This window comes from Neolamprologus multifasciatus, chromosome 7, assembly GCF_963576455.1.
Source record: "Neolamprologus multifasciatus chromosome 7, fNeoMul1.2, whole genome shotgun sequence".
Lineage (NCBI taxonomy): Eukaryota > Metazoa > Chordata > Actinopteri > Cichliformes > Cichlidae > Neolamprologus > Neolamprologus multifasciatus.
In genome coordinates this window covers 27,035,978-27,049,617 of record NC_140445.1, presented here as the reverse complement: position 1 = coordinate 27,049,617, position 13,640 = coordinate 27,035,978, and the positions used below count along the sequence as shown (strand labels likewise).

General features: G+C 38.1%; 1 protein-coding gene across 1 annotated transcript; it reads right to left on the bottom strand.

The window, feature by feature from the left end:
- Positions 1 to 1,422: 1,422 nt before the first annotated feature.
- Positions 1,423 to 11,774, bottom strand: LOC146514431 (uncharacterized). Its single transcript, XM_085168988.1, has 8 exons — positions 5,612 to 11,774; positions 4,211 to 4,423; positions 3,829 to 3,964; positions 3,151 to 3,629; positions 2,659 to 2,969; positions 2,372 to 2,547; positions 1,846 to 2,018; positions 1,423 to 1,663 (listed from the first exon to the last, which is right to left on the bottom strand). Exons 1-8 carry the CDS (start codon positions 5,977 to 5,979, stop codon positions 1,423 to 1,425), a joined length of 2,097 nt encoding a protein of 698 aa, XP_085025114.1. The 5' UTR covers positions 5,980 to 11,774.
- Between the last annotated feature and the right edge of the window lie 1,866 nt (positions 11,775 to 13,640).

The following is a 13,640-nucleotide window of genomic DNA, read 5'->3' as shown; positions in this document are numbered from 1 at the left end:
CAGAAGAAGATACTGCATGGATGGACCTAAGCCGGTCAGACTCTGGGAAGTAACACTCGTGTCTCTTTGAAACTAAAACGGGGTCATTCATCAGCTTGTGCAGCTAGTTTTAAGCACAACCCTACTTGAAAACTGCAAAACAAATTTAAATGTATTGAGGATATTTTGCGATAGTGTGTGGTGAGTTTACAGAGTCATTTCTGCACCTAGAGAAAATGTCTCTCTTGTTTTGCCACTGCAGTCCACTATAGATGTTTCTGCATTGTTTAAACTGTGCATGCATTTCTCTATGACCATGCTATGTGCGTATGGTTATAATTATGCATACTGAAACATTGTTGTGGTTTAAAGTAACATCTATGAGGTGCCGTAAGGGACATTATTACTGAAACGCTCTCACACACACTACTGAAATTTTACCTCTCACACACACTACTGAAACGCTCTCACACACACTACTGAAACGCTCTCACACACACTACTGAAATTTTACCTCTCACACACACTACTGAAACGCTCTCACACACACTACTGAAACGCTCTCACACACACTACTGAAATTTTACCTCTCACACACACTACTGAAACGCTCTCACACACACTACTGAAACCCTCTCACACACACTACTGAAACCCTCTCACACACACTACTGAAACGCTCTCACACACACTACTGAAACGCTCTCACACACACTACTGAAATTTTACCTCTCACACACACTACTGAAACCCTCTCACACACACTACTGAAATTTTACCTCTCACACACACTACTGAAACGCTCTCACACACACTACTGAAACGCTCTCACACACACTACTGAAACGCTCTCACACACACTACTGAAATTTTACCTCTCACACACACTACTGAAACGCTCTCACACACACTACTGAAACGCTCTCACACACACTACTGAAACGCTCTCACACACACTACTGAAATTTTACCTCTCACACACACTACTGAAACGCTCTCACACACACTACTGAAACGCTCTCACACACACTACTGAAACGCTCTCACACACACTACTGAAACGCTCTCACACACACTACTGAAACCCTCTCACAAACACTACTGAAACGCTCTCACACACACTACTGAAACGCTCTCACACACACTACTGAAACGCTCTCACACACACTACTGAAACGCTCTCACACACACTACTGAAACGCTCTCACACACACTACTGAAACCCTCTCACAAACACTACTGAAACGCTCTCACACACACTACTGAAACGCTCTCACACACACTACTGAAATTTTACCTCTCACACACACTACTGAAACGCTCTCAAAGAACTATGTAAAAATGTTACTACAACCAAGAGGGTAATGTGGTGTTATTGTTATATGAGTATGTTATTTAAAATAAAGATTTCAGAAATGCTAACTCGTAAATCGTTAAATCTATTTATTGTGCACTAAAGTGACAATTACCTTCTGCATCTTGGAGATAGTCTCTCCAGAAGGTAACAACCATCTCCTCAGCAGCTCTTCTGTTGCTTCCTTCTGGAGATAGATGAATGTTGACAAGATCATCCACCTGGTCAGCAGTCAGCATATGTGGCTCATAGCAGAACAGAGGGCGAAAACTGTCTGGATGCCTCCTCACTTTCTCGAGAACCCCAAGAGTTTTCAGACCTTCACAAAATCTGGATAAACAGCACAAAGAAATTTTATTCAATAATTCTGCAATTTCATGCTTCTAAGTTAATTGTATATTATCAATTTGGCACAATCAATTATACTAGGTTATTAACTGACCATTTTGATTAATAGGTAAGATTTTTATCACCATTTTAATTAATCTGAAAAACACAGAATACACAAATACCTCTGAAATGGACCTTGAACCCTGTGGATGACCTGAAACATGACAATGTCATGTACCAGCAGATCCCTGTCTCTTAGTGAACGCATAGGCCTCAGGCATCCTGCATTGGCCAAGTAATCAAGCAGAGGTTCTTTTGACTTTTCAAGGTCCTCAAGGGTTGTACTTTGAGATATCTAGCATCACAAAGAGCAGAGCTTGTTATGGAAGTTACTTAGTAGTCTTATAACCTATTAGAAGGAACACAGCCACTAGTGGTCTACTCAATCACAATATGCCCAAGTGTACATTGGAAGTCAAATGACTGCACATATTTTTTTAATATGTTTACAATGTGCTTAAAAAATAAGAAAATATACTCTTTCGTCTACCCTTAATCTGCTGAGTCTTAGTTTAATACAGCAGCATATAAAAACTTGGCATTCAGCAATGGCCAGACTGATCCGGATAAACATTCCCTGCAAAAGAAAACTGGAACACAAACTATTTCCAATTCACTATAAGATTTATAGAATAAACATATAGAGACCTTTTTGACTTTTTCAAAGAGTTCCAGGTCAGCTATGTCTTCCAGGGCTGGATTTGCTGAATTTCCAACCAGAAGGGAAAATACTGTTGGTGACAGAAAGTTAGGTGGTGGACCACCATGTACCAAGCTCACTGCAAGGGCTCTGCCAGAGATGTAGTACCAGTCCCCTCTGAGAGCTGCAAAGCAACAGAATAAAAGGAAAAGCAAAATTGTCAGTAATGTTGCCTGTAAAAATAAATATCAGTTAAACAGTTCCCACTATAAATCTTAGAAAAATAGGTAATTACCAGTACTATCAAGAGCCAAGTTCTTGCAGTTTTCTTTCCCCTCAAACATGGCTGACCTGGCAATGGTGTCCATCAATAGTCTCAAGAATTCCCTCCTTGGCCCGCCTAAATCAACCCCTTCCTCATTTTTCCCCATATCATCTGAGAATTTCACACAGATCATCAAGTTGGGATCATAAGATAGCCTTTGAAAACCACGTAAGGCTCCCTCCCACACAGCAGAGCGATTTATATTAAATTTGCACTGCTGTTTTGTGCTAATTTTGCTTGATAGTTCCAGCAGTATCTCTTGAACAGGGACTTTTTCTGCACTAAAAAAAGAAAATAAAACAGAAAATAAAATATATCAGCCATGTAGTCATGTTACAGAATTTGAGAATATGTGTCACACTGATCATAGAGATTTAAAGCTTAAAAGTTTTATATTGATTTGACAATTCTGGAAAGCTATAATCATGTCTCAAACTCAAATTCTGTATGTTTGTTACTCACATCTGATTCTCCAAGCTCGCAATTATAGCTTGATTTAAATCCTCATCATCTGAAGAATCGCCAGAAAGCGATGCCACGAGAGTTAAATATGAAGAATAATCTTCATCATTAATGCTCATGGCAGGGATGTCTTCACTTCTTGCATTGGAATCTCTGCTGTGACTGCTTGTGCTAGGTTTGTCATCACTTCTTGCCATGTAGCCTTCATCACAAATGCTGTTCCCATCACTTCCTTGCTTTGCTCGTCGCCTTTTACCAACACTCCTTCCAATACAGTTGGTCCCAGTATCATCTTCTTCATCACTGCTAGTGCCAGGGTTATCACTTTTAACATGACTTCTTAACCTTGTAGTGACTTGGCTGCTCATGTCTTGTTGGACTTCAAAACAATCAATGTCACTGTCCTTATCAGTTGCACAACTGCTTAATGCTGATTTGGAGCTGATGTGGGAAGGATCTTTGTCTTCATCTGATTCACTCTTCAACAGAGAAAGACCAAAAACATATATCAAAAGCAAGTAATTATAGCTTATCTTAAAAAGATTAAAATAAGAAATATTCATATTGATTGCTCCCAAACACTTGTTTTAAATAAATATATTCTATTTTGCTAGAAGCCCAATTGTTGACATGTTTTTTCCCAAATCAAGATTACTTTTCATTCTTTTAGGAACTTACTAAAAGTGTCCTTGATGGCCTTACATAGAGGGCTTTGGTTTTAAAAACCTTTAGGATCAGCATCCCATTCAGCTCCTGACCATCTTGGAGCTTTGGAGACACCAGCTTATTGCCACAAGCCATTAGAAACTCAAGGCTACAAAAAATAAATAGGGACAACAGCAATTGCTAATCAGTTAAATATTTTAAATATTAGTTAAATAATTTATTATATACTGCTCTGTTTGTGTGTATGCTTTTATGACTTTTAAATTCTACTGGTATAGTCCATGTGTTTTTATAATGATGAATAATATTTTAAACTTCTTTACTTTGGTATATTATCTTTAAGTACAAGTCATTACATGAATACACACAGTAACAATAAACAATAGTATTTTACCTGACATCCTCTGGAATGCGTTCACCAAAGCTTTCCTTGATGTGTTTCACGACAGTTTGGTTGTCCCAGGTCTTCTGGAATTCAAAAGCACTGAGGATGTGCCCATGTTTGTGTAACCATAATTTTGAACCTTGTTTGCACACTACTCCCCATGATGGAGTTGGAAGTAGTATAACATCTTTGTTGAAATGGTCATGCTGCTGGGCCATAGCTCTGAAATATAAATAGAACTATTAGATACCATAAACAACAGCAAGTGACAACTAATAATACTGAGATGCAGAGAGCAGAACACTATCCAAACCCCTACACAGAATGTTTTCATAGACAAAATTGTTGTAGTTAGGCTTATACTTTTTTTAATACTTTTCCGAGAATACACGCTTCTTTTGTGGTTCGGACTCCTTCTGACATGTCTTTGGAGGTGGAGGAAAACCAAAGTAATTGCTTAAAGGAGCTTGCTTCTTCGACATCTTTAAGAGTTCTAAACTCTTAAATTTTCTCCTCCAGAAAATCCTATGTACGCAAACACACGTTGCAACTTCTTATCTTGTGCGCGTTTTTTATTTTGACAGCGAATGCGCACCTGCGGACCACTTATGTGCAGCCCTGGTTATTTAGCTCTTCATATTTATTTATATATTATATATATTATAAATAATTATATATATTATAAATAAATAAATAAATATTATATATAAATATTTATTTATTATATTCTTTTGTCCATGAAACCATAAAGCTGCACTTTCTTTTTGCCTTATAGTCTGATTTGTCATAACTTTTCCGTTTTGTGGTAAGCTTTTCTTTGGCTGTCACTTCTTCACCCTGACCTGTCTTATTTGGCTCAGCAGAACTAAAATATATATCCTGCTGTTTTTACACACGCACTCACATAACGCTCAGCGATTCTCTGCGCGATCAACCTCTCACATGTTTAAGCTGAGGGAGATTTCACTTGTCATGTTTGCATAGTAAGCTAACGATTGATAAGACGATGTCAGAAGAATTGGTGCGCAAATTATCATCACTCACCAATCAGTGCTGTCGCTCTCTATACACAGTTCGCGCGATTGCAAAGTGAAGGCAAAAAACAAGCGCAAATTCAAACGCGATTTCAATATGTCACATATTGACAGTGGCTCACCGATGCCAATGACATAATTACCCAGCTACATTTCCGAAAGAATGGAAAAGTATTGACATATACTTTTCCTTCCTATGATAGCCCGACGGGCAGGGTACCTGCCATAGATAGCCCGACTGGAAAAATCGCTAGACCCCGGACGTCGGGCTAGCGATTTTGCGAGCCCTGTATTCAATATATTCTTAAATATCAGACTATTACATATGGCCCCATTTCAGGCAAGTAAATACAAACTCATTAAACTTTGTAACTACCTTTTTCTTCTGGTGCCTGATGTCCAGCTGCCGAAGCATTGCCGAGTTTGATAACGTGGTGCAGGTGCACATTCTCTCCTGACTGTAGATGTCGCTGGCATGGGCAAGCTGCTACGTTGACGTGAGGGAAAGAGGGATGCTAAGTGACTATCCAGTCCGTCCACACTGGTACTTGCAACAGGTTGCTGCCCCACGACTGTCGCATTTGACAAAGTTCTGATGGTCTCTGCTGAGGCTAATATACTGTTGAGCAATGCGGCTGCTTCACTTAGGCTACTAGCAGGTTGCTGAGTAGACATCTGTGTAGTGGTTTGAGGTGTACCACTTTTCCCTCCACTTTCCTGGTCTGGACACAACTTCCTGTTCATCTGAAACTCCTTCCTGTTCAACTGAAACGCCTTCCTGTTCAACTGAAACGCCTTCCTGTTCAACTGAAATGCCTTCCTGTTCAACTGAAACGCCTTCCTGTTTAACTGAAATGCCTTCCTGTTCAACTGAAATGCCTTCCTGTTCAACTGAAATGCCTTCCTGTTTAACTGAAACGCCTTCCTGTTTAACTGAAACGCCTTCCTGTTTAACTGAAACGCCTTCCTGTTCAACTGAAATGCCTTGGTTTTTCAGTAGTGTGTGTGAGAGGTAAAATTTCAGTAGTGTGTGTGAGAGCATTTCAGTAGTGTGTGTGAGAGGTAAAATTTCAGTAGTGTGTGTGAGAGCGTTTCAGTTGTGTGTGTGAGAGCGTTTCAGTAGTGTGTGTGAGAGGTAAAATTTCAGTAGTGTGTGTGAGAGCGTTTCAGTAGTGTGTGTGTGAGAGGTAAAATTTCAGTAGTGTGTGTGAGAGCGTTTCAGTTGTGTGTGTGAGAGCGTTTCAGTAGTGTGTGTGAGAGGTAAAATTTCAGTAGTGTGTGTGAGAGCGTTTCAGTAGTGTGTGTGAGAGGTAAAATTTCAGTAGTGTGTGTGAGAGCGTTTCAGTTGTGTGTGTGAGAGCGTTTCAGTAGTGTGTGTGAGAGCGTTTCAGTAGTGTGTGTGAGAGCGTTTCAGTTGTGTGTGTGAGAGGTAAAATTTCAGTAGTGTGTGTGAGAGCGTTTCAGTAGTGTGTGTGAGAGCGTTTCAGTAGTGTGTGTGAGAGCGTTTCAGTAGTGTGTGTGAGAGCGTTTCAGTAATAATGTCCCTTACGGCACCTCATATTTATCCTTAGATAAATTGTGTAGCCTGTAAATGTTGAGGTTGAGTAATCATACAGGACTAACTCTTATAGTGTTTTTAAAAAATGTACATTTAATGGGTATTGCTGTGCATTGTATTTTATAGCTTCTAATGTAGCATGTGTGAGTACAATCTCTTTTTTTCTGTTTTTTTTTTTTTTGTTTGTTTTTTTGAATAGCAAAGTTGCTTGAGTCAAATGCCACGCTGTCAAAACCAGTTGCCTGTTCAGTTCAAATGGTATTGTGCTGACCCGAGCTGTTAGTTTTTTCAGTTTTCTGTTATACATCCAGCATAAAAGCAGAAAAAAAGTTGATTTATATTATTTTGGACATGTTGAACCTTCTCAAGAGTGTGTGGGTATGTAGCGTCAAACGCTGCTTGATTAACACGCCTCTTACTCTTCTTTCCACCTAGTTTCCATCACATTTTATTTTAACGTGAACAAAGCTCTAAAGAGAATAACTGAACACACCTTTGTAGGGCTTTTAACTACCATATATTATACACTTGTGAAAAACTTCTTAAAAATGCAAAATCATTTCACGATAATGTTTTATTTTGTGCGATGATCTGTGCTTACACTAGCAATAAACATGGTAATTGCAATTTTCTGCTGCCTCCTGAAAAATCCTACCCAGGAAATCATTTAACCTGTGTCTTTCTAAAGGAAAATCCATTTGAGCTCAGCTGAAAGTTTTCATTAGTTTCCTTTTTTTTTTTCTAAGAAAAAAATGTTACTTTGTGAAAACACAGGCTTTTTATCAGTTGGCATGTATATTCATCTATGGGACCAAAGTCTGTTTCCATCAGCTGCTTTTCTTTGTTTTAGAAGAAGAATTGTTTTATAAGAAGAATTAGGATGATGGTCTTGTTGCTAGATAGACATCAGTGTGACAGCTAAAGCTCACGGTCCACTGAACAGCTTGTCCTTTTGAGTGCTGAAGGCAAAACTAGTAGACTTGAGTAGTAGCAGGAAATAAGTAGCTTTAAATCTGGACACAATCTTTGGCTTTTATGTGAAGGTGTTTCTCTTTTCTTTCACACTGTTTTCTAAATGTCTTGCACTTAAATGTGATGAATACATTTAGGAGAAGCACCATAGTGCTGTGGTTAACACTGTAGCCTCACAGCAAGCGCGCCCTCCACCATCCAGATGGCGCCCTTCTGTTTGGAGTTTACAGATGCTCTCTTTATTCACCTTCCTCTTGCAGTCCAAAGACATACATAGTGATTAGTTGGCTATTCTAATTTTTTCACAGCTGGGATTGGCTCCAGTCTGCCTATCACCAGTCATAATAAAATTTTTCAGCTATACTCAAAAGTATTTCATGCCAGCATGTTCGTGTCAGTTTGAAAACTTATTGTCCTTTTAAATAGCTCTATATATTGTTTTTACCTTTTTGACCTACAGCTCAATCTATTGAACTTGAAGGAGAGGTCAGAAGTCAAATGTGGCATCATATTTAAAACTTTATGCAGTACTTTCTATCCGGTCGTTAAGTCTGACGTCACTAGCGATGTCTGGGCCTAAACTCCGCTGCAGGTCCATATATCAAACAATCACTATGGCATTACTGAGAGTTGAAAAACTGTCTAAAGTCTTTCATCTTTAATAAAATAATCAGCGTTCTGCTCTACCAGGTGTAACAATTGAGTTTAACATCCAGACATCCATGAAAACGGAATTTATGACATTTAACGGAGTTAGAAGTTAGCAGGAAGTTAGCTCGCTAGCTTCTATCTAAATACAATATAGCAAGTCCTGACTGCGGGGTTTTGAAAACAAATTAAAACATACAGCTCTGTTATCACTTCCAACATAAATGAAGACAGAAAACTAAACAGCAGTGACGTTTGTAGGGTTACTGAAGTTTGGCTAGCTGGTATATAATGATGTGCTACGTGACTGCTAGCGACACAGCTATGTTAGCATAGTATAAACAAGCTAACTTTTTTCCACTCAATAAAAGTTAACGTGAGTGTTCTCGGTGGTCAGGAACAAATGTAATCGCATGGCAGGATGCTGTAAAAGGACCAAACCTCAGCCAGGGGAACAACTGAGATAATCCATCCACAATACGAGGTTAGTCATTCATCCTAGTTACATCCTAAGGTTTTAAAAACTGAGCTTAAATAAATGATTAGCCGTAATAAAAGCCGAGGGAGGTCAACAGTGATCACTGACTGTTTTAGGAGCTTTTTGAGATTAAATAGAAGAAAATACATAACATTAAACATGTTAACAACACAAAAGCCATATTAAACGCAGACTACTTTAGGCCCACAAGTAGGACTCGTCACGTCATCACTTAACGACCGGATACATTGACAAAGTAGGAATCATATTTTTTCATTTGTAAGGCTTTTGGTTAATTTTCAACCAATAAGTCACTAATTTGACCTTGGAGACCTTGGTAAACCAAATTTTAATGGTTTCTTTACATTAACCCAAACTCTACTCCCCTAAAAAAATTATCAGAGTTCATTCAAAACCTTGTGAGCTATCTTGTTTACAGATGGATTGACCTGCAAATGCTACGAAAAACACAACCTCCTCAAGTGGAAAAAAAATGGTATCCAGCAGGTATGATTGTGATTAATGTATTTCCTGCAGCAATGTGAAGAAATCGTGGTGCCCTTTGGCATACATCAGCTAACTTCACTTAGCGCTTTCCTTGTAATTTTCACACTCTCTTCATAAGTTGCTGCTATTCTTCAGTGAGGTACTTGATCTTTTGCTTTGATCAATGCCATCCTTCTTGGTATTTTTAACATGATGCGATAACGTTAAATCACCCCTGTGAAGACGACCTTAAAGTTCTATACATCGACTATATTTATTGATAATGACTGATTTTAACATTTCCCTTTTGTGCTTTTTGTTTAAATATTATTTTTTTTTAATCATCAAAGGTTCCACAATGGTTTGACATCTTTGATTTAATGCGATTCTGCACTGACTCTATCCTTATGACTGCTGTCAGTCAGTATTTTCTGATTCTGCATCAGGATAACTATTCTGCAGAAAAATAAACTCTACACTCTGAGACAGAGACTATTTTCTGGAACTTGAAAAAATGTCTTATGTCAAAAGTCTCATCTAAAAAGAACATTAACCATTTTGTATCACTCCATGATGATACTGTCGTGTATACCCATATGGAAAAGAAATAGTAAAAACTCATGAAAGTGGCCACTTTCTCATTACTTTCATATATTGTTTTAGTAAGTATCCAAAACATACAAGTTTCATTATATAATTTTTCAAGGGATCTTATATGTTTTTTCACTCTTGTATGCTTTTCATACAAGTTTCACACAAGACAGATACAAACTTTATAAGATTTATATATATCTTTTCCATATGGGTATATGATAATGAGATTGAAAAAATGTTGACTTTAGTGTGATTGTATGTGTATTACAACACAAATCAGCCACACATCAAAAGTATATGACTCAGAAATACATATTTTTCCAGAATTTCTTTTATTCCTTTTCTTATTTTATTTCCCACAAGATTTCCTTACCCCCACTCCCACTGCCCCAAGAACAAACAGAAACGAAAACACACCCATGTGTCTGTCGAATGTATATTAATTCAAACACCATGGTTTGTGCCATGCAGGCTTCATCCTCCATCACCTTGCTGAGCCTCCATCGTCCCACTGAGCTCTCTGACTTGTTTGTCAGGAGCTTTGACTTCCTTTAGCCACGTCAAAGTGAAAGAATAAACATGCCTGAAATAAGAAATTAAAGAACACATATAATAGCATACACAAACACTACTGCAGAAGAAGTAGAGTAATTCTTCTAACTGTGGGTATTAGGGTGAAAACTGCTATTCCCAGTCTTAAGAATATTTGATTGTAAATCAATGAATTTGTCTGTGTGCGCGTGTAAGAAAATCTGTAAAAACATGGTAAAATATTGTGATGAAAATATGACATACAATTAACAAATAATAAAAAAATGTACAGAGCTATGGTATATAGCAATATGCAGAAAATAGGTTTTTATTACATTACTTACGTTAAATTACTATCAGTGCTTGGATTTCATATCAGCGCTGTACTTTTCAATGTCCCTGTGTACCACAAAAGATTGCATCTATTCAGTGGCCATTTGCTGGTTGCTTTTATTTCTCAATACAGCTATGTATTGATAGTTACTTGTAGAGCTCTGGCATCTGGACGGATGAAGAAAGGAGGAGAAGTCTGAATGGAGAGAATTTGCTCCCGTAATGGTTCTGTTGTGTCCCCACATGTCCTTTCCCTTCTCTCTGGTGACTAGAGGAGGCATGTGCTACACTGAGACAGATGGTTTGAAGCAGATTTCTTTTGGAGCCAGGAGGGACACAGAGGGAGGTAGCAGGAAATGAATGAAAAAAGTAGGAGGACAGTGGGAGAGAAATTGAAGTGAAGAGATTACTTTGTGAGTCCAGACCTAGTCTTTGAAAATCCTTTGATTTAAAAACATCTTGTGCTTTTCAGACAGGATGATTAAAAAATAATAATTTCTGGGGATTTTCAATGAGAATAATAAACTATTTTTTATCAGTAGTATTAACAATTATTGTAAGTCTTGAAACAAAATTCCCAATAAGCTAATTTTAGGTGACCTTTAACTGGCTTGCATTTTACAACTCGAATTCCAAAAAACATGGAGATGCTGTGCAAAATATAAATAAAAAACAGAATGCAATGTTTGCAAATCAGATAATCCCATATTTTATTCAACATATAAAACAGAAAACATCTAAATTGTTTCAAATGAAATATTTAGCTATTTGATCAAAAAATATTAGCTTGCTATCAGCTCATAGTTCAAACTTTTGCATCTCTGATGGTACCGTGGGTGCATCAGCACCTATGGAACTGGCATCTTGCACATGTGGAAAGGCACCATCAATGCTGCTGAAGACTTTTGGTTTATCATGAGCAGCTACAATCCTATGCAGAGCAATTCTGCTAACATTTTCTAATTAACATCAAACATGTAAGCAAGTCAGCTAAATCACTGTTTAGATTCATCCATACAGGACCATTAATATCTTTACCTGTGTAAGGACATTTGCGCCAAACAATATATAATATTTTAGAACTGAGAACTGTTGATTGTCTCTTTTGCCAGGTGCTCATTGGATAAATGAATGCAATGTGTGCATCGGGGTGCACAGCCAGACAAGCTGACACCTCCCAGATAATGGAGCTGCCAGAGCCTCTCCCACATTACATTTCACCTCACCAAAACACAATCACAAGAAAAACATGTCTCTCCCAAAGGTCCAGCAACAGAAGAAGAGGGTATGCTACACAGTGGTAAATATGGCCCTCTCCCAACATTTTGGGCCTTTTTTGACATGCATTACTGTCATTAAATTCAAATGAGCCACTTTTTCCCTAAAATGGCCCATCTTCTGAGTTTTACCATTTAACTTGTTTTCTGTGTTTGACTGTCAATAAGAAATGCATTTTTGTGATTTGCAAACCACTGCATTTTTGGAATTATGGTTTTATTTTTGCATGCTATTCTGCTAACATTTTCTAATTAACATCAAACATGTAAGCAAGTCAGCTAAATCACTGTTTAGATTCATCCATACAGGACCATTAATATCTTTACCTGTGTAAGGACATTTGCGCCAAACAATATCTAATATTTTAGAACTGAGAACTGTTGATTGTCTCTTTTGCCAGGCGCTCATTGGATAAATGAATGCAATGTGTGCATCGGGGTGCTGAATGACGAGACAGATGATAACAAATACCTTAGAAATTTAGCGTAGCACAGTTAAAGCCCAAGTCAGTCTGCTATGAATGTATTGGTCATCCCTCTAAGATTTATCATTTTAAAAGGCATGATATTCCATCAGTGAAACATTTAACTGTTTCTGCTTGACGTAGTACTACTTAACAACCTTCCTATGCCGCAAATTAGGTGGATGTTAAACGAAAATTAAATTGAATTCATTTATAGGGTTTCCAGAATAGTTTAGGACCCGTTCACATTGCACCAACATTAATTAATTTTTTTTATTACTAGATAGACAAGCTTTTAATTAAAGGCTCAATTTGAGGTACTGGGATCCCATACTAGGGGTTTTAGTAACTTCAAACACAGTGACTTACAGTATATATGACCTTTTTAATTATAAGTACAGCAAATGCCTGTAAAGAAATCTAAGACTTTGACCTTTCCTGACATTACAAGCCAGCCATCAATTACAGATTCAAGTGAAAACTACCAACTGTTGCCAAGTTGAAAAAGCTACTACTGAAGACTATCTTCTGGCTCATTTAGCAAGCCACACAGCAGGTTGCTTCAGTCTCCAGAGTCAATTAATTGTGCTCCCATTTACTGAATAAGTAAATGACATTTCTGTGCTGCTGCATCCTCCCTGGTGGTTGGTAAAATTGCACCTAGAATTCTTTCCACATTTAACACTTTTAATTGATCTGCTATGCCCCTCATCTGCCGCAGAATCTGCCGCCCTGGTTTTATTCATGTATCTGTGTTTGCAAGGACAGCCAAAGATTTGTGAGGCAACACCGGATGGGGTTGGCAACCTTAAAGCTGCTGAGTTATCAGTACAGTAAGCCTGAGCTCACTGACAGAGAGGCTGAAGAGGCTTGACAGGTTATGTCAGGGCAGCAAATAAATGTTTGAATGGGAAAGTGGGCCCAAAGAAAGGAAGCATGCACAGCCAGACAAGCTGACACCTCCCAGATAATGGAGCTGCCAGAGCCTCTCCCACATTACATTTCACCTCACCAAAACATAATCACAAGAAAACACATCCATGTACACATGCTGACATGGTCCC

Excerpts from the sequence above, each read along its gene's own strand:
- LOC146514431 (XM_085168988.1), bottom strand. The coding sequence starts at position 5,979 with ATGAACAGGAAGTTGTGTCCAGACCAGGAAAGTGGAGGGAAAAGTGGT. Across the intron at positions 3,630-3,828 it reads GGCCATCAAGGACACTTTTA|AGTGAATCAGATGAAGACAA; the intron begins GTAAGTTCCTAA and ends TCTCTGTTGAAG. Across the intron at positions 2,019-2,371 it reads TCTTTGAAAAAGTCAAAAAG|ATATCTCAAAGTACAACCCT; the intron begins GTCTCTATATGT and ends TTGTGATGCTAG.